Source organism: Aspergillus pseudoviridinutans (assembly GCF_018340605.1).
Source record: "Aspergillus pseudoviridinutans IFM 55266 DNA, scaffold_4, whole genome shotgun sequence".
Taxonomy (NCBI): Eukaryota; Fungi; Ascomycota; class Eurotiomycetes; order Eurotiales; family Aspergillaceae; genus Aspergillus; species Aspergillus pseudoviridinutans.
In genome coordinates, this window is record NW_025091284.1 from 1685919 (window position 1) to 1712313 (window position 26395).

A 26395-nucleotide genomic window follows, 5' to 3' on the forward strand; every position below is an offset into this window, starting at 1 on the left:
TAGAGGAAGCGTTTACGCGGTAGGGAAAAACTCCAATCTCCACCTCAAATTTCTACCTACAATACAGATACGGCTAGATAAGATGATACCAAAATCATAGCTGAGGCCCCCTCTTGTACTCAATGTAACTAAACAACCGTCGAGTTGACTGTAGTGTCCAAAAAGCTCGATCCCAGCTTCTCCCCCGCAGCAGTCTTGAATACCGTTACGCTCTCCTTGAAGTTGGCAAACACAGCCCCAAAAACCGACTCGCCACATGCATTCTCCGTCTTTGTGTCGCTGCTCGTATCGTCTCGTTTTCTGCGCTTGAAATTGATACCGGGTTTGATTTTGACGCAATTGTACTGCGCCTCGGCCGCTCGCAGCTGGCAAATCTCCGATGTCTTGCAATCGCCAGTGCAGCTGGAGACATCCCACCCTCTGCTCTTACGGGCGATATAATCCTGGAACACGCTATCATCGCTCTCGAACAATGCAGTGACGTCATGCCAGAAAGCAGGAGTCAGCTCGCTCGCGCTATCGGCGAGAGGGGGGCTCACAAGAGAGCCGTATGCCTCCTTGATGGAGTAGTATTTCTGCCAGGTAGGCTTGCTCTGGTACGTCGAACTGGACATGTTGGCAATGTACACGGTGTAATCCAGCACGCCAAACGTGACCGGGTCGACCGAGTAGACGCGAAACGTCGGGTTCCCGGATGTCGGAGTCAGCGCGGGAGCAATATACGACATCATCGTCGCAGTCTGCGCACTCTGGTCTGTGTAGTTGGAGTAGGCAATCTCAAACTCGTCTTTGTGGGTGTGCCCGTAGAACAAAGCAGCGATGGTCGCGTCATACCGCTGGACAATCTGGTTAAAGTAGTTGGATGCATCGTGGAAGGCATCGCCAGATCCCATGGGCATGTGGCCGAGCAACCAGACTCGCTCGCCAGCGGTCTCCGCAGCAGCGAGCTCACTAACGAGCCAGGCAAGCTGTCCGCTTGGATCGGTCTCCATGGTCTTTTCGTACAGCCAGAAGTTCTCCTTGTAGTACAGATTTGTGTTGATGGAGATTATGCGCAGATTTCCAGCCGGGTACTTCACGGAATACGCGCCGTAGTCTTTGGCCGTGGTGGCAGCCGTTGACCCTATCCACTGCGTCCAGTCGGACGCAAGAGTATCGTACGCCCATTGGCTTGAAATGGTTGTGTCGATGTCAGCTGGAGGAAAGGAATTGACAGGCGCTGCGTCATGATTACCAATCACTCCGTAAACGAGATTGAGGTATGAGGGCATCCGGGTGTTATAGGCATCGTTGAGGTCGTTGGTAACTTCAGTCTGATTGACCAGCCACACGGCGCCTTCTACAACATCACCTGTGAAGATGGTGAATGCTGCGTTGGGAACCAGCTCCTGTATAGCCGCATACATGCTCTCCTCCAGACTAAGCGGAGTGTCACAGCTGTGATCGCCAAACTCTCCTGCAGGATAGCTGGTATTGCCGGGTGCATCAGATGTCGTGTAAGGACGGCAGCAGATGTTTTTCGTGCAGTTATAACTAGTAATATGAGCAATTGAAAGTAACCTTGCGATGGCGGGAGGATTACCTGGCGCCGGTTTCATAAGATAGGTCAACATGAATATCACTGATGTGCACAACCTGAATAGGTGTTTCCCCACTCGGCGATGGGCGAGATGCGTTTGTCGGTTTGGCCGAAGGAAAGTCAACCGTATACTCTGTGACAGCCGGATAATCACAGAGGCCGAATATTGTGGTGCAAAAGAGGACGGCAGTAGTCGAGGGTATATTCATATTGCGAAGATCATGCGCCAATATAGGGCCTTCGCGAGCGATGGCACCCTCGCAAACGTCCGAGTCTTCTACCTGCTCCCCATAAATATTGGCTCAATTGTCTAAGAAAAGATTGCTTACCCCAGCCAGAATACAGACTTGGGTTATCACATCCACAAAGTCATCATTGCCAAGATGGGCCAGAGTCTGTAGGACAGCCAACAATGACTGGACGGGTCAGCGACGGGTACATAAGCTTTCGCTGTCGTACTCACCTCACAAGCAGCGCAGGTCGTAGCATTTTCGATATCAGTCAATATCTCGCTCACAGTGCTTCTTTTCACTATTCCATGGTTTTTGCCAGTTGCAACAGAGGCGCCGAGAAGGCTCAGCCAGAGGAATCCGGCGAACTTCATCTTGACTTTGGATTCAGTTGTCTGGATATTCGAAGAGACCGTAATTAAGGGGTTTTATAGGGCAACCGCACCATTCATCGCGCTTCAGCAGCTGATATAGTCTGAACTGATTAGCGTAGTTCTATGCAACATAGCGCCTGAATGGCACGTTCTGCCGCAGTTTGCATTGATTGACCGGTTCAAAAGTTGCTGCCGTGATTACAGTAGAAACAAGCATCAACTCGCTGAGCATGCTCATGCTTGTCTGGCTGTGATTCGAGCGGAGAAACATCTGCAGAGCGCCACATATTATATTAAACCAAAACAAGCCTTACCGCATCGACAGTGGTGATGACCTTAGTCGAGTGCTAAGGAGGAGATATTCCACCATAGATTGATAAGCGAAGGGGAGCTGACGGATATTTCTCCATCTTCGGCTAGCTCGAGGTAGATAACGCGTCATCTTGGCGGAAGCCAATGAATTGATATCAGAGTCTGATTAAGACGTTCCTATCAATGTTGTGCAGGATAAACAAGATTTTGCCGTTTTCTGCAGATCGGACACTTTTCGTCGGCATCTAGCTGACACTTGGAATGCGTCATAACACCCTGCCTTGAGCTCTCGGTTCAAAATGATAAAGGAAGTCTGGTTCAGGACACAGTTTTATCGAACCTGCCCTACTCTTCGGCTCGCTTGACGCTTGGACACAACAGACGCTCAACCACACTCGTGACATCCACGCTGATGGGGTTGTTGTTCTGATCGGTTTTCATCCTCTTCAGACAGAGACGAAGTGGTTCATGGTAATGTACTGTGCACGGCAGAATGAGCAAGCGGAATCCTAGGCCCAGATGCAGTCGCAGAAAACTGTTCTGTCCTGAATTGGAGCAAAAGTGCAAGTGAGAAAAAAGAAAGTGGGCTCACTGAGATTCGAAACAGCGTCGATTTTGGCAGACACTGTGTAGCACGTGACGCTGAGTTAACCCACCAATCACAAGCTCTGATACCGCTCTGTTTTCAACTTATCGCTATTTGGTGCCAACTCCTGACATACTAGTGACTGTTTTCCTCCCCACTGAAGATAGGCGATTCGATACTAGAGGATACTCGAATTTTATAGACTGAATCTCGATAGTCCTCGGCCCTGTCTCTCCTTGAAACTGCCCAAGTGTGGGTTCTGCGGATTCCCGTTGTGATGGKGTCGCCCAAACACGAACCGTGACTGGCCATGAAACAGAAAATCGATTACAGATTTGAGACAATAGGGCATCGATAGTCGAATCTAGATGGCTAGGCTTCCATTGTTTTATCTCAAACATTTACTGCAATATTCCTGAATAAGGACGTGCTTGCTCCACAAAATGTCTGAGATGGTCCAAAAACGTGGGCTAAAAGCATGGAGAGGATGGAGGCCTCTAACAACTTAGCACAGGCCTGCATATCCTATAAATTAGTACGGTCTGGGCTCTCAAGCATCATCCTTGTCTGCCTGTGATCGCCTACCCGGCCGCGTACACTCTGACAGGTTTGGTAGCACAAAGAGCACCGTGCGTTTCCCCCCTTGCATGCGTAAGGTATAATCAATTGACAAATCTAGACGCTTATCTCCATCAGCTCTTGTTACTTTGGCGCTCCAGGCCATAAATTGCCTATGCACTACAGATTACCCAGAGCAGCACCAAAAAGCATCGCCAACGAGCCCCCGAGGTTTGTTCAGCGGAGATAAGAAGTCTGATTATGCGTAGTCGGCGGTGATACGGGCGGCAGTGGCGTGGCCCGCAGACAGGCGCAGCCCTCTTTCAGGGCTGTCTGGTCGAGGGACATATGAGCTGGAGTCACTTGCTGCGATTTCTGCAGAAGATGTTCTTCCAGTTGGGCCCGATTCGACACGTCCTCCGCAATCGACCGAAGCTTTGTTGTATAAATTCAGCCCAGGGTAAAATAACTTGGGGCTCGCAAGTCAGACAAGCACTTGGCTAATGGTGACGGAACTGACGGAACTAATGGAGCATATCTGCAGGTCGGCGCTGAGTTTTATGATCCATCAACCGTATTTGTCCATTTAGTGGCTCGAACAGTCACACAGTGACAAAACTAGCTGATTCGCAGGCCAATGCGCGAGTCCACGAATAAGGGGCAACTGCCGTCAATAGTAGCAATACCATTACGCATTCGAGGAAATACTTCTGTACCACAAGGACAAAGTCCAATTCACACCTCCGATATTGAACCAGAGCCGCTAAGCTTCAGCCGCCTACGACGCTGTTGCGTACGATTCAACATTTCCTCGTGGATGGAGCGATCTTGGGTCGCTGGTGGGACCGCAATACTGCACGTCCTCCATCAAACCTAAGATCAACCGCACAGCAGTCCCCAGCGTCATTACTGACCATCAATCCTTCCATATTTGACTATGTACGCAAATACGCTAGCGAAGAAGATTGTATCCAGCGGCGCAAAGACAGCCGCCGGCGTTCAACTACCAGGAGGCCTCGGCCATATCTTTGCGTTGTCAGCACAGAACGAAGTGATCCTCTCAGCAGGATCATTCCAGTCACCCCAGCTCCTGTGATAATCGGGAGGAGCACTATCCTCGTGTCGAGGTCCAGACTGACGAGGAGATTCTGGGTTCATCCGGCATAGGGTTATGGCTTTGTTGCATGCCGCTTGCACGTGCAAGACGGGCACTGCGAAGGATGAGATGATTGTTGTCGCTCCGCAGGCGCGGATATATGGTGTGTTTGGACTACAGACTACATGTGGTGGATGCCAGTGCGTTTTCGTTTCTGCCCCCTGGTCATCAGCAGTCCAGACTGTGTAAGTTGTGGGTACCTCCAACCAAACAGATCCACCTTTGACATCGAGTTACCTACCGAAGTATGCTTGCGGAAAAAATTGCGGATGCGAACATCTAGAGTTCAGAGTCCCAGTAATAGCGATTCTGCGTATCATACACAATGCTTCCAATAATTTGCATAGTCCATATGTTTGTAAACAGTATACGCAGCTCAGCTTGGTTCTTACATGTGCCGTCGTCCTCTGTACTGATGATATGCCAATGCTTCATAATCTATGTTCGATCCGATTGCCTCAAAACTCCCAAATGCTAATGAACAAAAAATATATATTTACCTCCTCATTCTCCTCATTGCATATCTACCGAGAATTGGGGTACCCAAAATGTGACATTTGTACTTGACGAGAAGGCCTCAGTCCCGAATTGGAAAATACCCATGTAGTCGGATTTTGACGGGTAAGCCTCCCCAGTCATGGTATATAGATCGGCGATCAGAGGCAAGAGATCACCAGTGAAGGTTTCCGTAGTCTTCCCCTTCGCCTGAGGATCGTTCGGAGAGTCGCTCGTCAGCCACGTCAGAACCGACTGCTTGTTGCTGTTCTGGCCTGAATATAGGTTGCTGCAAACAAAAGCGTGTCAGAGAAAACGTACCCAACGGTCATCGGATAATATACTCACAAGGTAGTTCCATTCAACACTTTGGTCGCAACTATGCCAGCCTCTTGTCCTATGACGTACGCGGCGGGCCCGAACTTCCCAAACCAGACCATGACTTCATGTGTGTAATCGGTACTCTCCTTTGCCTTTTCGTTGGGACCCATGAACATATCGATAGCGACGTTCGTATTGACAGACGCGCTAGTGAGTTCTGCCTCGTCGGTCGCCGCAGCGGGTGTGTTGCCTACCCCGTACGTCCAGTGGAAATCGACATTCAAATGCTGAATTTTCTCAAGAGAGACGGGCAAGCCATCGTCAATCATCACGTTCGAGAAGGCGTGGACTGGTTGGGTCGACGGACCCTGGTCGAATTGCCATGTGACAGAGAACTCTGGTGCTGTGTTCTTGGTCGCGTATGTCCCGTTTTCGAAGGTTGTGACCTTTTCGATGCTTGTCAGCACCCCCTGCCAGCAAGCTGGTAAAAAAAAAAGAGACTCAACACTTACGTTCATGCATAATGCTCCAACTGTGTCGCCAATCAAGCCCCATTGATTGGGATTTACTGCGGTAACGGTCAGTCATTCGAAACCGGATAGAAACTCTCAGCAACTTACATGTGAAGCTTTGTCCTTTTGTGTCGGGTGTGATTCCGTATGATTTCTGGCAGTACAGCGTGTTGTTCACTCCATTATGTGTAGTGCTACCGCTGCCACCAGAACCGGAGCCCGATGAACTGCCGCCGCCGCCACCGCCGCTGAAAAGAGGCGCTTGTCCTGTCGCATGTCGGTGCGCATCGATTCCCATCAGAGCACCTACAGTGCCTCCGATGGGAATGGCCAAAAGGCCAGCATTAACAACCCATCGAAGCACCATGATAGGTTTGATGTGAAGACTGTGATTTCAGAGATGTAGAAGGGGGAAGGTCATGGAAGGTGAGATGTATCGGAAGCGGATACGGTCAGTGGCTCATAGGGTGCTTTGGTCCAGTGGGGAGAGGGCGGTTATCAGCAAACACTTACCTTGGGTATCCGTAGATGTAAGGAAGGTGTAACTTACAGGGCAAAAATATTGAATTGTTTTCATAGTTTGATTTTTTGAGTGGATGATCAGGGACTAAAACAGACTAATCATATGCTCGACCAGGATGGTCCCTGATACTAGTGGAGCTCATTGGTTGTGAAACTGACCTAGTGGCTGTAACGAGGTACGGGTCCTTGAAATTTAAGATATTAGGTAAGAGGGCGGTGTAACCAAGGAATCTTCAAGAATACTGGAAATTTATTGGCCTGGGTATCCCCGAGAAGCATTTCCGGCAAGGTTGGCAGGGGAAATTTCCTCTTTAGTTATCTTCTAGCTGATATTTCGTTGGTACTGTTGAGGGAGTCGACCATGGAAGAGTTTCGAATAACGTGCCGTACCTGTATCGAATCCGTAACTGGCAGAACAACAAGGATGACGCAAGCGGAAAATCCTTCTAAGTGGCAGCTATTTATATTAGCTTATCACAGGCTAGTGCGCAAACGGTGTGGCCCCACCAACACTCTTATCGCTGCATCCAGATCACACTAGTTTCAGGGCCTCAGCCATTCATAATAAGTTATTAAAGTAAGCCAAGGCAACTGGTAAATGAGCACTAAATTACTGTGGGCAGATCTTTGCGGTAGGTCGCATGCTCTGGTTACTTTGGCCTTAGTTAGTACTGGACTACTGTTAAATAATAATTTAAAAAAAAATTCACAACACAGCAGAGAGGAACTCGGCTGTAATACTCCATAGTGATAAGAAATAAGTACCTGCGGAAGACGCCGGACAAGGAACAGGCACCTCTCGCCCTCGCCCATCTTCCTGCCTCGTCTCTCGTTGAATCTGTCCATCCACCTCTAATCCTACTTCCCTTGGTATTCCAAAGCTCTCTGGGCTTATCACACTCGTTTAGTTACTTGGGAGTAGTTCTTCAAATTCCAATCAGAATATCTCGCTTTTTCCCTTCATACTTCGAACACTTTGACACATTCCGATCCGACTGTTAAGCACTTATTGTCACATATTTTGTTTGCCGCACTCAAGGCCAAAATGAGCGGGCGCTATGGCCAGGAAGATCAAGAAGAGAAGGTCGGGCTTCAAGTCCACCGTCGAGGCCACCAAAATCACAGCAGTTTCGACTCGCTAGATCAGCTTCCACCGGGAGCTCAGACGCCTATTCGCGCCGGTGAGATTCCTCTGGAGGACTATGCGTCTCCCGGATATCATTTCGCAACGGCTCGGTCGTCTCTCTGTCCAGATTCCTTTGACTCTCGTTCAGCATCACCATCTCCGGTAATTACAGTCCCTCTCCTTCCTGCCTTTGCTTCTCTTTATGCACACAAAACTAAACAAAGATCTCGGTCACCAGTATCAAAACAATCAGCTGTTTCAAAGTCATCAGAGTCTTGCTCCTCTCGTCAACGCCCCCGTGTCACCGCTGTTTGCAAAAGATTGGGTCCAGTCCGGGTCGATCGCTCGTCTTCACAAGCGTGATGATGCCGATATCTGGAGAGGATGGAAGCGATGGGTCTTCAGCCTTGTTCCCTTCCTCACGCTGGCCAACACGGGTCTCTACGTCTTCTATCTCGGGCTGCGCATCGCCTGTATTATTCTAGCACAAAATGCAGCTGGATACACGTACGCCGGAGCATGGGTTTTCGTAGCTATCGAGATCACTGTTGCGATCCCCTCCTTGATGCACAACGGCTGGACTATGATGGCACTGAAGAAAAGAGGCCGACCCAAGCTGCGACTGACCGGAAATGATGTTCCTACCGTGGATGTTTTCGTCACCTGCTGCGGAGAACAGGACGAGGTTGTGCTGGATACTGTCCGTGGAGCGTGCGATCAGGACTACCCCCGCGACAGGTTCCGGGTCATTGTCCTCGATGACGGCAAGTCGGCCACCCTGGAGGCTTCCGTCCGCCAGCTCGCCATTACTCACCCCAATCTCATCTACATGGCGAGAGAGAAGATTCCTGGCAAACCACACCACTTCAAGGCGGGCAACCTCAATTATGGCCTTGAGCAGGTGCATTATTTGCCTGGAGGCGCCGGCCAATTCATGGCGGCGCTGGATGCTGATATGGTAATTTCCACTGGCGTTTCATCTTGACTCAAGCCGTCTCCTAACTAGCTTCACAGATCCCCGAGCAAGACTGGCTGCGTGCCGTCCTTCCTCATCTCCTTGTCGATCCCAAGATGGCCCTTGCATGCCCGCCGCAGCTCTTCTACAACACCCCTCCGTCTGACCCTCTCGCACAGAGTCTGGATTTCTTCGTGCATGTGATTGAGCCAATCAAGGATGCGATGGGCGTCGCTTGGTGCACTGGTTCCGGTTACGTCGTTCGACGCGAGGCCCTGGACGAGATCGGCAACTTCCCTCTCGGCTCGTTGGCTGAAGATGTCGCAACCTCCACATTGATGCTTGGAAAGGGATGGAAGACCGCGTACATCCATGAACCTCTTCAGTTTGGTACCGTGCCGGAAGACTTTGGCGGACATCTCAAGCAGCGTACGCGATGGGCGATCGGAACTGTCGACACCGCTGTGAAGCTCAAATTCTGTCTGTGGGGTGACAGCGTCCGGCAGATGACAGCTGCTCAGCGCTTTTCGGGGTTCCTTTACGCAACACTCAGCTTGTACACCCTCCTTCTCACTGCCTCGATTTTCGCCATCCCCGTTATTCTTCTGTGGGGCAAGCAACTTGTTGCCTATGCAACTCAGGAGCAACTTCGTTGGCTCATCTGGGCGTGCTTCGCCTCGACAATTTCCAACCGAATCTGCGAGTTCGCCCTCTTCATCCCCGCCGGCTACCACACCGGACAGAGAGGCTCGCGCTACCAGCTCTGGATGGCACCCTACATTGCCCTTTGCATTGTCCGCTCATTCATCCTCCCTAAATGGCTTGGTGGCCAGACACAGGCCTTCAAGCCAACCGGCTCACTCAGCTCGGCACTCGAAGAGCGTGATCCGAAACGGAGGAAGAACATGTTCGTCCGTCTGCGCGTGGTTCTGCTCAACTACATGGCTTTCTTTCACCTTGCCTTTGTGTATGTTACGCTCGTCGCGGTCGTCATCTCATCGTATCGCTGCTTCGCGCAGGAGAAGAGCTTCCGAGATGTCATTCTCTGCTTGATCACACACGCCTTCTGGCCCCCGTTGACATTCCTTTTCATCTGTACTTCCCTCTGGACTCCTATCGCTTACGCCGTCGACCCACCGGTGATGCCCGACCGCGAGGACCTGCTGACCCGCGACCCCAAGACGGGAGTGGCACATCCGACTCCCCGGAGCAAGAAGATTGCGTTCGGTGGTCAGGCGGCCTGGTTCGAGCTGGAGTATACAGTGGCAACGGCTGCTACGATTTTGATCTTTGTGTACTCATTCTTTTTCTAAAATGATGTAAATGTGTCGTGGTCTCTGTGATGCATTTGATGGCTGGATCGGCGTTGGGCTTTGCATTGTTCTAGACATTGCTCTACTGCATCCCAGCATTTTACCCAAATAATGAATTCCAAATATGATGTCTATAATTCCATAATGTGGGAATATGCGAAGAGCTAATGAATCTTAGGAGACTAATCAGACAGTCTTTATTAATTCGTGAAACGCTCCTCGAACACGTAAGATCCTACCGAGGCTAGGTATACACTACCCTGCAAAACGTACGGAGTATTAACAACTTGCGGACCTTGCATCCAGCTAGGGCGCAGGGAACAATAATGCCACCCAAGCAAGGGAGAAGACACGATAGTTATGAATATCAGTCTATTGAGTTGACATACGCAATCCATTTGAGTTATTTAAAGTTGAGTTCGCAGATCGCTAATAGTGGCGGTGATGATCATAAGAAACTTAATATACGAAGTACCCATGTTTTATTTGGTTGGCCGCCTTACCGGATGAGGAGCGGACCCCTGAGCTGTTTCAGCCTTTCAGGCTGCGACATGGGTAAAACGTAATGGAGTTGATGATTAAAATAATGCGATAATTCCTTGCAGTGTGATGCAGAATCTTGGTTAATTCTGAGGTCTGGAATTGGGTGTAGAGTGGTTTGTTGCGTTGTTTGGGACTCCCTAGCTTGTGCTCATGCATGCCACGTGACTATAGCAGCCCTCTGTGGGTGGTAGGTCCATGTGATGACTTGAGGACGTGGTACGTAGGTTGCCAGGCTTGTAAATGGATCGATGATGAAATCAGAGACTTTTCAGAGAAAGTAGACCAAGGTCTCAAATTGGGCTCGTCATTTTTGTTTGTGTACGACCGGGTTCACTGAGTAGTATAATTATATACAGGTGTCACGCTCAACGGAGCTTGTTTCTGTCTCGTTCACGGTCGTACTCATCAACGGTGGGCTGATCCGGATCGGATTGTTCCTTATATTGGCATGTGGCAAATTCATCGCCGGGATTGTAGCGAGCCACTGATGAATAGTGCCAGCAAGGCTGAGGGTATTTGGCGCAATTGAGTGTCATCGTGGCGGTTGGAGCGGCCCGGGTATCATCTTCAATGCTGGTGGTTCGCGTTCTTCGGACTGCGCTTTCGACAGACATCATCACCCGCGACGCCTGCTTTCTTGACATTGCAGCTGGTGGTCTTAGATTTCCCGGGACAGAAGATTTGGCAGCCAGAAAACTAGTGGGCAGCTTAAATAAGCGACTCTATGGCTGGGACGTGGAAGAGGGTGTGGAATCTGTGGCAAACAAGGATTAGGCATATAAGCATACAAGCAGCAAAGGTTCAACCCTGGAATAATCAAAATAAGAATTTCACCTGAGTCTATGGCTATTATCAATAGCGAATTTTTACTCCTAGTAATATGATCGCAATTGCTGCACTCATTAACCACGTGACTGCACACTGTCACAGTTCAACACGCTCCTCTTCACCCTTCATTTCTTTATTAGGTATCATCAATAACAATGTTACTCCCTCTGGATCCTTGACTGATAAATCTATCTACATATAATTGTGAGCAGATCGTCGCAGCTATCACAGACTTTTATTAATTCTTGACCACTCTTCCTTTCATAGAGCTAGATGAGATTCTGTATCCCCCTCCTGAAGGATGGCTGTAAATTACTAAGGATAAGTTTGCCTTTTTAAATAAGACAGATGAGGTAATTGAGCTGCTACGCCATCTACCTTACCTCAACTCCTTATATAGAGAATGGAATATCTTCCCTTGGACAAAGTCTTGTGATTACCTTAAAGGGAATATTAAGGCCTTAATTCCTTTCCCCCCAGAAGATGATTATGAGCTTCCCCCCTAGGTGATAAATCTTACCTACTCAGAGGGGAAATACGGAAAATATCTCATGCTCGACACTACTGATGGTTGGTTTAGCTATTCTTGATCCTTGCTATGACAACAGCCCTCTTACTAATCTATAGGGACAGCAATAGCCTATGAGATTTATGCGAGCTCCTTTAATCCCGCCTATGCAGTAGATAATCCTTGTTACTGGCGGGATATGTGTGATGATTAGGTTATGCTGCTTTCAGAATTTCTTAATGAGTGGAAGAAGTATTTTATTGATCTTGAGTGGATCCTGCTGGTTAAGGGGCTTGAAACATGGGCATATCTCCATATGCAGGATGACAGTGGTCTCAATCCTATTCCTAATGTATGTAATTACTAATTCTAAGCTCTATTGTCATCCCTGTGCTGATCCAATTTGCCTAGCAAATGTGAGATATCTATTTATCTTATGGTTGGCCGGACTCCTTCCACAGAGAAGACTGCCAGAAAGCGCTGGAGGAATGGTATCATGGCCTTAGGGATTGAATGTTTCATCTAATACTTAATACAGCTATTAATATCTGATAAATAATCTTCTGGATTACTTTTGAATAGTACCTATTAGGTTTGGCAACTCTTTCTTTCAGCCTATTATGTTTCTCTTGTGAGATTAGCTGCAGCAGGTGTGGCAAAGTACCCCAGCCCCCTTGCTAATGGGCTTGCTGCCATGGTCAAGGCACCTGATGTTGTCTCAGCGAAAGTCGGATGTGGTTGTGTCTTTGGTGGAGCAAAGACCACAGCTGACATGGCTTCCAGGTCTCTCTTGCATCTTACTGGAGCAGTTATTAGAATATCTTATAAGACTAAAGTGCTGTTTCAGCTCTGTATCTGTTGCTCTCTGGCTGGAATTGGCCTCAATTACAACAATATCATTAAGATAGATGTCAACACTTCGCTGCTTTGGGGGGTTGTACATTGTGGTGTAGTCTTTTGCCTATGGGTTCCAGTCAAACCATGAGTCACAATTTAGGAGAGTGAACCCTCAACGATCTTTCCCATTGCCTGAATCAGGCTGGCACTAGTTGATCTTTAGGCCACCATCACTGTCTCCAGGGTCCACGAGCCCTGACCACGAAATCGAATACACCTGCCTAGTAAATACCGCCTTAACCAGAACCCACTGCGTCCATAGCCCTCCCTTATTTTTCAGAGGCTCGTCCCTGTATGCGGTATTAATATCACAGGATGCGGCCTTCTTGGCGCATTTTCCTTAAAACAACCAACCGGCTGCTTGATTCTCGCCTGAGTCCACCGCGCAGATAAACTGCGGTCTTGCAGCGCCTTGACCCGGATTGTCCTCCAGGAACGTCAGCCAATTGTTGAAATCGGCAAAGTAGGCCAGCGGCCATTCGTCCGCGAAGCAGGGTGGGGAGACCATTAGCTCTGTGCATAGTGCGATGTTCTGTGCCTTCTTGAAAACTCATGATGCTGCCGCCCACGGTCTGGTCAATGTATGCTCGTGGTCAACAGAGGTACCCGAGCCCGCACAAAGATACTCTATACCAGCGTCGCTATTCCGAATTTGTTGCAGTTTTGCAGAATAGAAATGACTGCCCGCAAACGTCCTGACACTGGAACCTTTTAACATTTCTATTCAGAGGAAATTCTTAGAGGTTTCCAACGCGCGATCTGAGTATCAGACTAGTGGTTGGTCAATATTTAACTAGATATACATACTAGACATTCTGCAGCCGTCAGTTCAGCCATTCACAGCCAGGCTCCAGCAATGAGAAGTAGCAATATGGAAGGGGTAGCTCTGTCAACGAGAAATATGTCTCACTTGTTCTAATCAATGAGGTAACGTATCTAGAACACAGTCCGCATAATCCTGAGAAAGCCTTCCGTTTCGGGAGGGGTGGAGGGGTAGATTGAAAATTTGGGCCAAAACCGAGCCCGGCCAGGCCACAGGTCATGTTGGCCTTCCAACCAAGGGAACATAACCAAAACATAGTTTATTTCATCCTCTTCAAAGGATGCGCCTCGGTGTTGAATACATATTCATCCAGACTGATCAGATCGGGGCTGCTGAAGAGAAGGAAAAAGTACTTGAGCGTCTCCCCCATCCAGAAGCTCTCCATCGAATCAGTCTGAGGCGGCTGGGGAACGGTGATGTCTGATAAAGCTGCGTTGGCAAGATCTGTCTCTGTAGCTTTCTGAATCGCCTCGAACATCGTCCAGCCGGCATCAAGCAAGTCTTCTCGTCCGGTGATCCGGTACAATATGAAGACGGACTCGATGGCCTCCGGCCGCAAGAGATACCGCCGGTCTGCGAATGCAGTAAACCCCTTTGGAAGGCGCTGCTCGTGGATGATGTCCGCAGCAGTTTCAGTTTGTAAAACTTTTGCCCTACTCGTCACCTCCCTTTGCCACTGCGCTTCATCCCAGGGACATGAAGCTTGGGATGCGCAAGGCGACATGTGAAAGAATTCGGGCATGATCCCTGATGGCAGCGCTTTGTACGTCCAGATGCAGCCATCGGTCAGCTTCTGGCCCAGATCGACATGAGTGTTATTCTGTATCAGTCGTCCGCCCAACGCCATCATTCCCCCAGCAAAACAGATCAAATGCTCACCCTTGGGCTCCAGAGTGACACGGCGCGGCTCACTGGCATCGCTCGCAGTGCGCGCAGCTCCGGCAACTAGAATATCAGCCTCGTCGGGGGTCATTGGACGGAAGAGATTGTATCGAATGGCAGTATCCATCGCATCGCGATACATGTTTTCGTACATCGGGAGAACACCGCCGACGAGCGCATGCATTTTCGGGAGGTACTCGTAGACTGAATCCGCCATAGCGCCCAGCGTATAGGTCGTATCCTGGGTGAAATCTTCTTCGCGCGCGTTAACAACCACAGGCCACATTCCTGGCAGTTTCGTCAGGTCTTGCTGGCGGTAGAAAATCCCCATCACGCGGTGGATCGCATCAAACCACTTCGGGTCGCCGGTAATTTGCGAGAGTCGGGTAAATTCCAGCGTGAATGTTCCGATCTCTGCTACCACTACACCCTCAGCCGCTACCTGTTCCTCACCGCGAGCCGCTCGTTGAAAGTCCCATCGGGTAATGGGCATGCGATTAGGCGTGTCGAACGCGGCGTACAGCATTTCGCCAACCTCGACGGCTTTGCTCAGAAGACGTTTGTCATGACTCAAATCGTAGGCCGCCAAAAGACCGCCCAGGTATCGAATATTGGTCTCAAAAGTATTAATCTGGCTGAACGAGGTTGTCTCAAAATTGATCTGCATGACTGCCGACACGGCTTCTTCGAACTCCTCTTGGAGTCCCATGATCCATAGGGTATCAAGGCTGTCGACGAGGGTGGCTCCCCATCCACCAAACCAGTTGCGCATCGCCCCAGATACCGGCATAACCTCATCAGCCATCCAGGCGCGAGCCTTGTAAGCGGTCCAGCATCGGATGAAGGCGTCTTTTGCTGCATTTTGCCGTTGATTGCGAACTTGCGCCTTTTGAGGATCCTTCTCTGTGGAAAAGTCTGCCTGCACTTTCGGCAATTTCCGTGGCCTTTCCTTGGGCAGGGGTGTCATTGACTGAACCGGATATTGAGTCGGACGACGCGTCCATAAGAAGGTAGGCTCTGCGATAGGTGTTTTTGGTCTTCTGTCAGTCGAGACAATATTGTCGTCTGAAGATGGAACAACTTCGTCGTGCCAAATCGCTTTGCCTTTGACTTCTGTCGAAACCGACCAAGAAACCCTTGACAGATAGAAGTACAGATAGATGAGGCTGAGAGCTGTGATTGACACAATGAAAGAGTGGCGTCGCTTTGTGTTCATGTTTAAGGAATGACTGATTCTGATGGTACAAGCAAAAGGCAATAGAAAAGATGAGCTACATAAATGGACCTTACTGCGTAGATTAAATCGCATTTAGATCGTAGATTAATCGAATGGTTGTAGTCTATATTGCCAAAGACTTGGAATGAGAACGAAGAGTTGAGGTGGGAGTTTCGACCCTCGAGATGCTGTTGCTGTCGCTGGTGGGCGCTTAAAGAGCGCAGGCGCACCAGCATACTAAGGGTCTTGGATTTGGGGCAGCCCAGCGAATAACGGTCTTACAGTACAACGCTCCAGCGAGCCCAACCATAAGAACCCTGCATGTCAACAGCCTCATCCATTCGGTCGGTAAATTACAGCGCCAACAGCGCCATTTTAACCCTCTTTTCGTTCCTTGGGGAGTACACATATCACAATGATAATAAGGGGGCGCAGCAGACTCTCTTATGATGAGAATAACTTGACTTCAGGCTTTGCATAATGATGACTCTGTAATGAGAACTGATGATGCCATAATGAATGATACACCAAATGCCTCATGAAGTCCTTCCGGCTTAACATCACCCTCTTCTCAGCCATATTATGGCTTCTTTTTCCGAGTCCCTCTCTCTCAGTGTGCTACTATCTAGACGGCAGTGTCGCACCACAGGACACACCATGTCAAGACTCCACAAAGCAAGCGACCTGTTGCGGCCAGGGCTACGCATGCCTTTCAAATTCGATCTGCATGGCAACAGGCGATGAGATCAAGAAACCAGGTGCCTTTCTGTACGTTCAAAGATCCTGCACCGATCAAACATGGCGCAGCTCTGCCTGTCCATTATTCTGCATCAACCCGGACCCTCATGAGATCGTAGAGCTCGTCCATTACTTCGACAGCCTTTGCATGGGCTACCTTCTTCTCTGCACACTTCTTCGATTGAAGAGACACCAAAAGGGAAGAGATATCTTTAGTAATAAATAGCCGTGCCTGGTAGGTAGACAGGGTTTAGTGTAGACACAAGTGCGAGTGGTTGTCAGTTGCCTCAATGATATCTCGTCAATACAACCCATCGCAGGTACACTTACACTTACTCTTTTAGCCATACTGGTATAATTGCATGTCCCGCGCCCATCTGGCGAAAGAATAAAAGGCCATCGTGAATACCTAATGTCCAGTACTCATAGTCTACGGAGATGAATATTCTAATTCACTCCTGATAGACTGTCATATTCACTCCAGACAAACTGTCACTTACCTAGGCATCACTCTTGACCGTTCGATTTTGGATTCTCTATTCAAGAAGATTTGAAGGCCTCTTTAAGGACTTCCTCCTGATACTTTCTTTTGTTTGTATCATTCTTCATCTGAATCAGATTAATCTTGCCGGAATGTCTAAGTCATTCTCCTCCGAGTCCAGGGCCAGGACACCCCTTGGATATCCCAGGTTTCGATATTCCAGAGCCCTTGGCGGAGAGGGAAATTATAGTTGCCCGAGCAAAGCTCGATAAGCTGACAATCAACACTTTGCACAAGGAGATGTTCAAATCAGCCTCCCAGGTGACGCAAAAGCAAATTTATGATGCTGCGTATTTACGCCCCTGGGCTTAATGCGCTTAATGGTCGTGAAAGATTCCAACCTGTTCGGGGGAAAACTTCGGGCTGTTTTGATAAAGCGAGCGATATCCTTCGGGAATCCCCAGGATGGGAATCTTCAAGCGGTGAAAACAGACACGCCGATCAACCGTACTGAGGAGCAGCACGAGCGGGACCTTCATCGCAGCCAGACGGCTGCAGGAACAGTCGATGACCGTAGAAGGGATCCACGACAGGTATCGGGCAGAAATTGGTCCCCCAGCCCCGAAACGTCTGCGTTGTCGGTCAGACACCACGTCGAGTCCAGGGGGGAAGAAGCCGCTCGAAACCGTGAAGGATCTTCCAGATCGGAAGATGAAGCGACCCCGAACGCCGCGCCGGTCGTCTTTTTACAATGCCTGACGGGGCTGGTGATTCGGCCTCCCGATCGAGTGGGTCTTCAATACGACATCTTTCACCCGATGTTAGGAAAGGGGATAATAACACTGTCACCGACGGGGTTTTGCGGGTTAGCAAGACGGTGGCCCCTCTTTCTATTGTTGAGCCCAAGAAAAGGATGCGACATAAGAGGACGGTAGCATACATCATGCCGGAGGGACCGCAGCCTCCCGGCATTCAACAATCAGTAGGTTACGGAGAGAGACTTGCCAAATTTTGTGAACCTATACTGATAAGCTTCCCATTCATAGCCTTCTCCTGGTCTCCCAGGACCGACACGAGATCTTCTTGACGTTTGCGGCTTACACCCAGGCCTACAAAGGGTATCTTGGAGGAGAGGAGGCCAGGGCGGATTCATTCCTCGTCATGGAACGTTTGGGCCATGGCGCACGCGCGAACCTGCTCAGATGAACAACTTCGGGTACAATTTGCTTGCAATTAACTTGGTGGCTAAAAGCGCCGCCTAAATAGGTGTGATTTAGACCTATGGTAGTAAACCACAATCGAAGCAGACAGCTAATGCCACGTGCAATTTTTTCTTATTGGCGTAAGGTACCTTATCTATATCAACAATCATTTCTCCCACTATTCAGAAGGCATATATGGTCCTGCCTCCGACTATTGTGTTCCCAGTGGACCGAATGTTCCGGGTTCAAATGTTTTCGGATTCCATCATATTTTCTTTGGTAAATCACCCATTACCATCGACCCCCATACGATCCCTATACTTTGAATGGTCTGAAGGAGATCGAAGTTATGTCGCATTCGGGATGCTGCCCAGTTTGCGTTTGTCAAGGGATCCGTACTGCGTCTATCTCCTGTTACAAAAACGAATTGATGTGAAGCTCCTGATCACCCAAGGGCCGCATTGATCTTCTCTCACGCTTGTGGCCTAGATTCAGGTCTATAGAGAGTATCTTGGCAACTCTGAGGATCTGCCAATGCAGATTCATTGCTCTTGACGAAAATCTTTGGACCATGCTGTACGGACGACCCAACCCAAATGAACGAGTTCGGGCATACTTTTCTCGTCGGCGGCCAGAAGCGTAGCTCAAGGATCGGCATTCTTCAGCAGCTACGGAGCCCAACGGGGGCTTTAGGTTCTGCTGTGGGTAGTGCCCTAGCGTATCTAAGTAGGTTCACTACCAATATGGGGTCCTGTTTCATAGCAAGTCCGAGTTCGCCGATCCAGAGTTCATGGCATTGACGATCCGCGGGTCAGGGGATGTCACCAGGCTTGCCGGGAGCAGATAGTCAAGCAGACGCGGAAAATAGGCGACACCACTTGCTTGAGGAGTGAACGTTGTGGCTGAACCGGAGCCGGCTGCTTGGGACTCACAGTCGGGACGAGGATAAAAGGAGAAGGGAGATCTTTCCAGTCGAGTGGAAACCTAGGATACGAGAAATGACATCATTTGCTAATCCATTAAGTTATTCTGGAAGACTTTAATAGACTTGGGCAGCTGGACTCTGGTAAAAGCCTAAAGGGAGCCTGGCAATGGCACGATGCGAGTCAAGGCTTGGAAGTAGATTCATGGCTAATGATCGGGACGCAGGAATGACCATCCCTAGACCCTAGCTGACAGCCATTGTCATGTGTAAAATTTTCTAACTGGCGTAGGAGACACTTCGAGACTCCATCGAGACCGTTGGTTATTGATTTCATTTGTTGAGAAGGCGGGCTATTTACCTGGCGCAAATTGGCAGCTCCACAAGTCCGACACTGCCCCTGTTGATCCCGAGTTCCAGACATCACACGATGATTTCATTGCACACGGTTACCCATCATACATTCATGCATTATTATCTATTCGTGTTTATCTGGATAGGTGTCTGAGCCTCGTCAAATAAAACAGTGATCCACCTCCAATTGCACGGTCGGTCGAAGAAACATCCCGTCATGTTACCCGCATAATCGCCGGTTGCGCCCTTCATTTATTATGTGAAACGTCCCCGATGTCTTTGTTTCCAATCATCTAATTCAATCAACATCCAACAACCGGATCAGACCACCTGTTCCGCCTCAACCCCCACCATGACCTTTCAATTCTTCCAGCGCTTTCGCAATAAAGATAAGGAGAAAGAGAAAGAGAAGGGCAAAGATCGACAGAAAGACCAACCGGAAGAACACCCTTCACAATCAGACCCGCGAACGATTCTGGCTCGGGTAGGGATCTATCATGAAACGTGCAAGCAAAATGGCAACAGTCGCGATTTCAAGGCAATGCCTCTTCCTCCGCCTCGAAGACCCTTGACTCCTCCCGATCAGGAGCTTGCGACTATCCGGAGCAGGAGCAACACCCTCACAGCCATCAATACGTCAACTACTAATTTTCTCGACTTGAACAATAACAGCACGCTGCCCCAGGACCAGAGTCTATTCTTCTCTCGTCTACCCCAAGAAATTCGTCAACGAATATACATTGAGCTGTTTGGTGGCCGGTCGGTCCACCTCGAATACGATTTCGGCTATGCGCCGGGCTACCGTCGGAGAGATAAGCGACCGCCAGACCAATGGCGCTGGTGGCATCGGGTTTGCGATGAAGAGGACCATCCAAACCCTGGAGACATGTGTCGTATGAATGATCTCGAGGATCCGAAGCGGATTGGACGACGAGAGTTATCGCGGCACAAGCTGAAAGGCGTGGCGTGGCTACGAGTGTGCCGAAAAGCGTGAGCGAAAATGTTCTACAATCGGCGAATCGAGCTGACTGTGGCCCAGATACCTAGAAGCACTTCCACTTCTCTACAGCACAAATACATTCCTCATTTCCTCATCGGTCAAGTTATGTCGATTGCCGAAAATGATTGCGCCGTCACACTTATCGCGCATCGCTTCAATAGACATTCTGCACGTCGCAAAGGCAACTACACCGTCAACAATGTCCGACCAGGAGTGGGAGACATACCAGACACTCTTCCGGACATTGCGATTAGCGTACGTTGGCGTCCGGCGCTTGCGCTTGGTTATCCATATTTTGAACAAAAGCTGCACTCCGCGAGCAGGAACCGTTCCAGAAGAGCTGGATGAAGCCTGGATTCGCCCCTGGTCGGAGCTGGCGTCTTCCCGACAGTGGGAGAAGCTCGAGATTGGGCTGCAGGATAGCTGGTTTGGCGATTTTTCCGCTGCTGGGAGGCGATGGGAGGCGAAAAATGGGCGTCAGTTGGAAGATTCAGGGTATTCGCTGGTGCGAGTAGACGATTTCACAACATGGGATGGAAGATTGTCGGAGATCTGGAATGCGGTTTATCTGTAGATTTATATAGCGGAGTAAGCGAGATATCTCTTACATGTTGCCTTTTCGCATTCAAATGAACAAATCCTTGAAGAAGATGCAATTAACGCCTTGGAAGCGCAATAATAAAATACCAAGGGAATCAGAACATAAATATGACTCTCCTGAAAAAGAGAAAGGAGTGAAAAAAAGAAAAAGAGAGTATAAATATTAAAGAAAAAGAAATCTCCCCGACAGGGAGTCGAACCCTGGTCTCCCGCGCTCGTTCTCCTTGGAGTGACAAGCGGAAATCATGACCGTTAGACCATCGAGGATTTCTTGGGCGGTTTCACCTTATTTTTTTATATGAGCTTAATGCTCTGTACCTTCCAGTGAGCCAGATCTCCAGCTTGATGTCCCAGCCATGTTCTCCACTTCACTACGCTGACCAGAACACCAATTCATTGACAAAATCGGATCAAGGTTCTATCTCTTTACCTGCTTCTCCTCAAGCCATCAGCGCTTGGAAAATGCTGCCTGACATACCATATCTAGTGATGAGGTTAAAGGTGTCATGGATACTGATAGTGAGAATGCGTCCTGTGTGTATAGAGTGGTCTATCACGTCGCCGTCTCGTACTACCTGAATAGATTTGTGCTGGCTGTGTCCGAACGAATTGCTGACAGTAAACAGTATGACTGAGCTATGTACTTGCTTCTTCCGCTTTGCTAGCTTCCAATCTTTGGTTTGCTCATTTGCATCAGTCTCCTAATCAAAGTACGAGCTCTCTCTCCTTTCCAGGCTGTTGCTATCTGCGAACTGCAAAACAACAGGATACAATACACTAGAATACAGTACTATTGGGCTATTCTTCAGTGTGTATCAAATTCATACTTCCTTTGGTTTGATGATGGGTTTTGTGCATATATTTGAATTATGGCTGATCGTCCCCATCCAGGCCTCTGAAGTGTAGATCAAGAAGGTGACATACTCGCGCCTGCTATCAACATACTCATGGACTGCAGGGATATCTCGTGGAAATCAAGAAGGGAGCTTCTGCAGGATGGTTTGCATCGTTCTCGCGATCTGCTCTGTCCCCAGCTCGTCGTCTTCGTGCTCAGCCATGAGTTTCCGGACATCCTCTAGAGCTTTAGGCAGCGGTGCTGACGCCTTCAAAGCATCAACTCTGGATTGAAGAGATTTGACGTCCTCGCGAATACTTCGAATCAGCGCCTGATGTTCCCTGTCCGCAGAGACTGCCTGGCGGATCATCGTGGACGCCATTTCCACCCATGATTCAGTCCTGCTGCCCTGGATCAAGGTACTTGACCTAGCTCTGCCACGTCTGTTGTGACCGGTGACGATGTGGGACTCTGGTTCCCTCTTGAGTATACGGGGAGTCTGGTTGTGTGCTGAAGACTGTTGCTGAGGGGTGGTGATAGGTGGATTGGTAGCAGGTTCATTCTTAAGGTCAAGTTCGGAGGTTCCATTTACCGCCTCTGACTTGATCGGAGCGTCCTCTTCTTTAAAATCACTCGACGTGGCTTTGCTACGTTTGCTGCGACTGTTGACCTGGGACTCTGGTTTCCGCTTGGGCGTACGCGGAAGGTGAAGTCTCTGGCTTCCATTTACCGCCTCCGACTTGATGGCAATTCTCTCTTTTTTCATGACCTCTTTTTTCACGGCCTCCCTTTTAACCTCCTCCTTTTTCACGTGGATTATCTTTTTGGAGTCATGAGCGTCTTCTGGTTCCTCATCTGGACCATAAGCGACACTAGGATCACAACTTGGCCACTTTCGGTTTCCACCTCAGTGAAAACAGTGTCTCGCGTAAGGCTGGTAGGGCATTCGAGGCTCACTTCCTTGGTCCAAATAACTGGAGTCACCGACATGCCATCCCAAGAGACGCGGTCCTCATCATCGAATGTCAGACCCGTAACACCCCGCGACGAGATGATGATGGCGCCTTGGTCCTTTACCCAGTTGGGCACCTCGACACGCCCAAAGTAGATCGAATCCCTCCTGGTATCATACGATGGTGGCTCAATGAACCAAGAATCCATCATTCTTGCTATTTCCCCGCCCAGGACATATCGCCCTCCAATTTCGGGATAGTAGTATCGGCCCTTGCGCTCAATCCACACCGCTGGACCCTGCGGTTCGCGCTCGAACCTCATTTGGCCTCTGCTGTTGAAGTCAAATGGCCAGTTCTCAGAGCGAACCGTGGCAATTTCTTGAGGAGAAGCTTGGAGACAACCGCATCCGATAACCGTGTGAACGCGGGCGGATATCCCCATACATCGTAGTCCCAGACGGCGTCCACAAGCTTCCACCACCTAGCCATCCCATCCATGTCTACTCGGTTAGATGCTTCCCAGGGTACACGAAACCCTGGTCCGTCGATCCACCGCCATGGAGTTGGGGGGAACTCTGCGTCCCTACAGCGTGCCTGTTCAACCAGTTGTTCACTGCTCAACCCCATCTTGCTTTCTGGTCTGATATTTTCGTCTTTTGTGCTGAAATACTCGGTTCTTGTTTCGTTGGACTCGGATTGGTGGGTTCTCAAGTTATGGATTCGAGAGGCAATTCGTCTCGTCAAGAGAATCCTCGCTGAACAAGGGCGGCAATCGGCCTGCAGGTCTGACACCCCTCAAGATGATTCAGGGGGAACTGTACGTCAATGCGAGCACTTGTCTATTGCCAGACATTAGAATTGTTGTTGTTTATGTACTTGTTGACCCCTGCACCCATAAGTAACTTAGATGTGATGAATGCCAAACACCCGCTACGTGACGCGCAAGAGGAGATTTTATTTTGGCCGGTTTTGTACCTTCAGTGCATTGTAAAGCCGCGCTATTATTAGCCCGAACTCTACTTGGTATCGATAGTCCGTACCCCTATGTCGATGATCCTAAACAAAGGTGCAGTAGCTACAACTGGGATTACAGACAATGTCTGTTAGTTTAGTCTTTTCTTTTAGCATTAGCCAAGCATAAAATTCGCCATGCAAAACAGCATACACATAGCAAAAGGAGTTTTTTCAGATATCCACTACTACAGGACTTTGATGGTTCATCTAGGACTCACTCCCTGGAATTTTAAATTAATTGGTTACATTAGTAGTGAATTAGTAGAAGGATGCCATAAATTGCCTACAGCATAGTAGGTACTTTGACTAAGGTAGTTCCTATGGAAATGAGTCACTACTCACTAGACTAGGGTAGGTCAAGATTCACTCCTAATCCTATCTGATTACGGACTAATGTCCAGAATCCGAGTCCTCCATTCCCAGCATTTGACAGAGCACAGTGAGGAGAAACTTTACTAGCAAGTATAAAACAAAAAGCAACTACTGCCCATCTACAACCGCCTTCATCTGGCTATGCCAATATAAGTTTCGATGCTTGATGGGTTAGGGCTAACGCATCACGTGTTGGACCTTGTTTCTGGCCACGCACGACTCTTTAGGGGACTAGACTGCACTTCCTCTCTGCAGTGCCATCTTCATCACTTCCGTCAAGGCCATTAAAAAACATCACGAAATATAACAAAAAAGACGAAAACATACAACAGCCGGGATTCGCTGGTGGTCACCCACCCAACTACTAACCGGCCGGCGTGTGGCTTAAGTACGGCTGAGCGGACGGGAAGCCCTGTTTTCCACACCCTATGGTCGTATGTGCTAGGATTATGAGAACTGAATATGATAAGGATACTAGTGCACCTATAAATGGCTAAATCATCTACTCTGGAAGCTGAAGATGTTTTGTTTCGTGTTTCATTCACGGATCCTCAGTATCGATTGGACACTGKGTCGTTCAGGAGCGGCCGGAGGAGCTGAATAAGGCGACTTCCTATTGCTTTGTCCTACAATATACCCGCTACCACGGTCCTGGTAGCAGTGGTAGATTATCTGCAGTCCAAGGCTACGAGACTCGACAGACTTATGCGTGCTAAAATTGATGTAAAAACAGAAACCAGAATGTACATGTATTCAGTTCTTTATGATCCCCTCTATCTTAATACAAGAATCCATGGTATCTATATAAGTTAGTGTCTCCCCACGATGTCATCAGGCCAGCAATATCGACCATGTGCCTAGATTTTGGAGTTCTTCAACAACCGCAGTTGAAATTCCACAGTGTCTCCGACAATTTCGTCCAATCCTCGTGCCTTGAGACCAAGGCCTTTCTCTGCCTTGGTCGTGTCAACGTTCCAACCTTGACCTTCCGCCTCCTCCTTGAGCTTGAAATTTTCTCCCGGGAACTTCTTCTTCAGAATGGCCACAATGTCAGACCATCTAACCCCACCGGGGGAGCTGACCAGGTATCTGCCGGCCAAGACGCTGGGTTTCAATGCCTTAATATGTGCTTCGGCGACATCGTTGACGTGTACAAGTGTCAAAGCACTAGGATCAGGTACAACCTCCCCAGTCATGACTGCACCGAACAGCACCCCATTACTGCCACCTACTTCAGCCGGAGAGGACTGGAGAACATCCGGTCCACACACCAAAGAGGGATGGATTGTGACCATGTCAAAGCCCGGGCTAGAGGTCGAGACGAAGGATTCAGCTGCCTCCAGTGCCAACAGCTTGCTGGCTTGGTAGAGAATCAGCGGGTGGGGATTTGCCGAGGATTCGAAAACCGGAAGATCAGCAGAGATAGTAGTGTTCCAATTGTCATTGTGTTCGCTGATTGGATCATCCGAAGGCACACCGCCAAGAGGCACCAAAGACGCAATGGAAGAGGTGATGACGACCCTCTTGATGCTCGCAACCTTGGCCGCCTCAGAAAGAATAGCTGTAGTCCCGCTGATAGCGCCAGGGAAGTAGTCCTCCTTCGTCGTTCCCTTAGGTAGAGGCGAAGCAATATGCAGAACATAGTCGACTCCGACCAGATGCCCGGCGAAGGCGTCTGGTCTGGTAATGTCTTGAACAACGATAAACTCCACGTTATCCGAGTAAGGCGAGAGGGCTGATCTGATCTTCGGGACCTGAGCTTCATTTCGGACGCTCAGACGAAGCCGATACCCGGCCTTCAGGGCCTCGAGTGCTGTAGCGCAACCGATGAACCCGGAGGCTCCGGTAACGAAAATAAGTCCTTCCGACATTATATGGGTCGATGACGAGAGCAAGGGAACCGAACGTTCGAAGGTCAAAAACTGATGATGCTCAAGACCTTGACATTGGAGGAATCTCTAATTAACAGCCTGCCTGCCTGCCCAGGATAACTGCATTTAAGTAGCGAATGGTGAAATGTTTTTAATGAGAGTAGTAAGTCAAACTCTCCTCCAGCCTTAACTCCGTTGAATAAACGCCGTCTCGGATGAATAGACTCCCCGAGTCTCAGCGTCTGATGAGTGATCGATGGAACCGCGCCTATCATGACTACTCGGAGGCAGATTTTTTAGGGTTTCGGCGTGCTTCC

General features: G+C 49.2%; 8 protein-coding genes and 2 non-coding genes across 10 annotated transcripts; 3 read left to right on the plus strand and 7 right to left on the minus strand.

The window, feature by feature from the left end:
• Positions 1–128: 128 nt before the first annotated feature.
• Asppvi_006017 (uncharacterized protein) lies at positions 129–2183 on the minus strand (the record flags this gene model as incomplete). The annotated part of the gene is made up of 4 exons (XM_043301925.1): positions 129–1533; positions 1583–1860; positions 1909–1995; positions 2043–2183. The coding sequence occupies 4 exons, from the start codon at positions 2181–2183 to the stop codon at positions 129–131; spliced, it is 1911 nt and encodes a 636-aa protein (XP_043157860.1).
• A 3125-nt stretch (positions 2184–5308) lies between these two features.
• On the minus strand, positions 5309–6490 carry Asppvi_006018 (glycoside hydrolase family 12 protein; the record flags this gene model as incomplete). Its single annotated transcript, XM_043301926.1, has 4 exons — positions 5309–5579; positions 5639–6057; positions 6124–6179; positions 6232–6490. The coding sequence occupies 4 exons, from the start codon at positions 6488–6490 to the stop codon at positions 5309–5311; spliced, it is 1005 nt and encodes a 334-aa protein (XP_043157861.1).
• Positions 6491–7690: 1200 nt separating this feature from the next.
• Asppvi_006019 (glycosyltransferase family 2 protein) lies at positions 7691–10039 on the plus strand (the record flags this gene model as incomplete). The annotated part of the gene is made up of 3 exons (XM_043301927.1): positions 7691–7933; positions 8010–8729; positions 8786–10039. 3 exons carry the CDS (start codon positions 7691–7693, stop codon positions 10037–10039), a joined length of 2217 nt encoding a protein of 738 aa, XP_043157862.1.
• A 3858-nt stretch (positions 10040–13897) lies between these two features.
• Positions 13898–15736, minus strand: Asppvi_006020 (glycoside hydrolase family 47 protein; the record flags this gene model as incomplete). The annotated part of the gene is made up of 1 exon (XM_043301928.1): positions 13898–15736. The coding sequence occupies one exon, from the start codon at positions 15734–15736 to the stop codon at positions 13898–13900; it is 1839 nt and encodes a 612-aa protein (XP_043157863.1).
• A 1599-nt stretch (positions 15737–17335) lies between these two features.
• On the plus strand, positions 17336–18161 carry Asppvi_006021 (uncharacterized protein; the record flags this gene model as incomplete). The annotated part of the gene is made up of 3 exons (XM_043301929.1): positions 17336–17775; positions 17826–17937; positions 17988–18161. The coding sequence occupies 3 exons, from the start codon at positions 17336–17338 to the stop codon at positions 18159–18161; spliced, it is 726 nt and encodes a 241-aa protein (XP_043157864.1).
• A 1624-nt stretch (positions 18162–19785) lies between these two features.
• On the plus strand, positions 19786–21007 carry Asppvi_006022 (uncharacterized protein; the record flags this gene model as incomplete). The annotated part of the gene is made up of 2 exons (XM_043301930.1): positions 19786–20423; positions 20473–21007. 2 exons carry the CDS (start codon positions 19786–19788, stop codon positions 21005–21007), a joined length of 1173 nt encoding a protein of 390 aa, XP_043157865.1.
• A 205-nt stretch (positions 21008–21212) lies between these two features.
• Positions 21213–21300, minus strand: Asppvi_006023. Its single transcript has one exon. It is a non-coding gene; the product is annotated as a tRNA-Asp (tRNA).
• Positions 21301–22007: 707 nt separating this feature from the next.
• Asppvi_006024 (uncharacterized protein) lies at positions 22008–23448 on the minus strand (the record flags this gene model as incomplete). Its single annotated transcript, XM_043301931.1, has 3 exons — positions 22008–22760; positions 22826–23153; positions 23189–23448. The coding sequence occupies 3 exons, from the start codon at positions 23446–23448 to the stop codon at positions 22008–22010; spliced, it is 1341 nt and encodes a 446-aa protein (XP_043157866.1).
• Positions 23449–24527: 1079 nt separating this feature from the next.
• Asppvi_r0015 lies at positions 24528–24647 on the minus strand. The gene has a single exon (XR_006253303.1). It is a non-coding gene; the product is annotated as a 5S ribosomal RNA (ribosomal RNA).
• A 417-nt stretch (positions 24648–25064) lies between these two features.
• Positions 25065–26078, minus strand: Asppvi_006025 (uncharacterized protein; the record flags this gene model as incomplete). Its single annotated transcript, XM_043301932.1, has 1 exon — positions 25065–26078. One exon carries the CDS (start codon positions 26076–26078, stop codon positions 25065–25067), a length of 1014 nt encoding a protein of 337 aa, XP_043157867.1.
• Between the last annotated feature and the right edge of the window lie 317 nt (positions 26079–26395).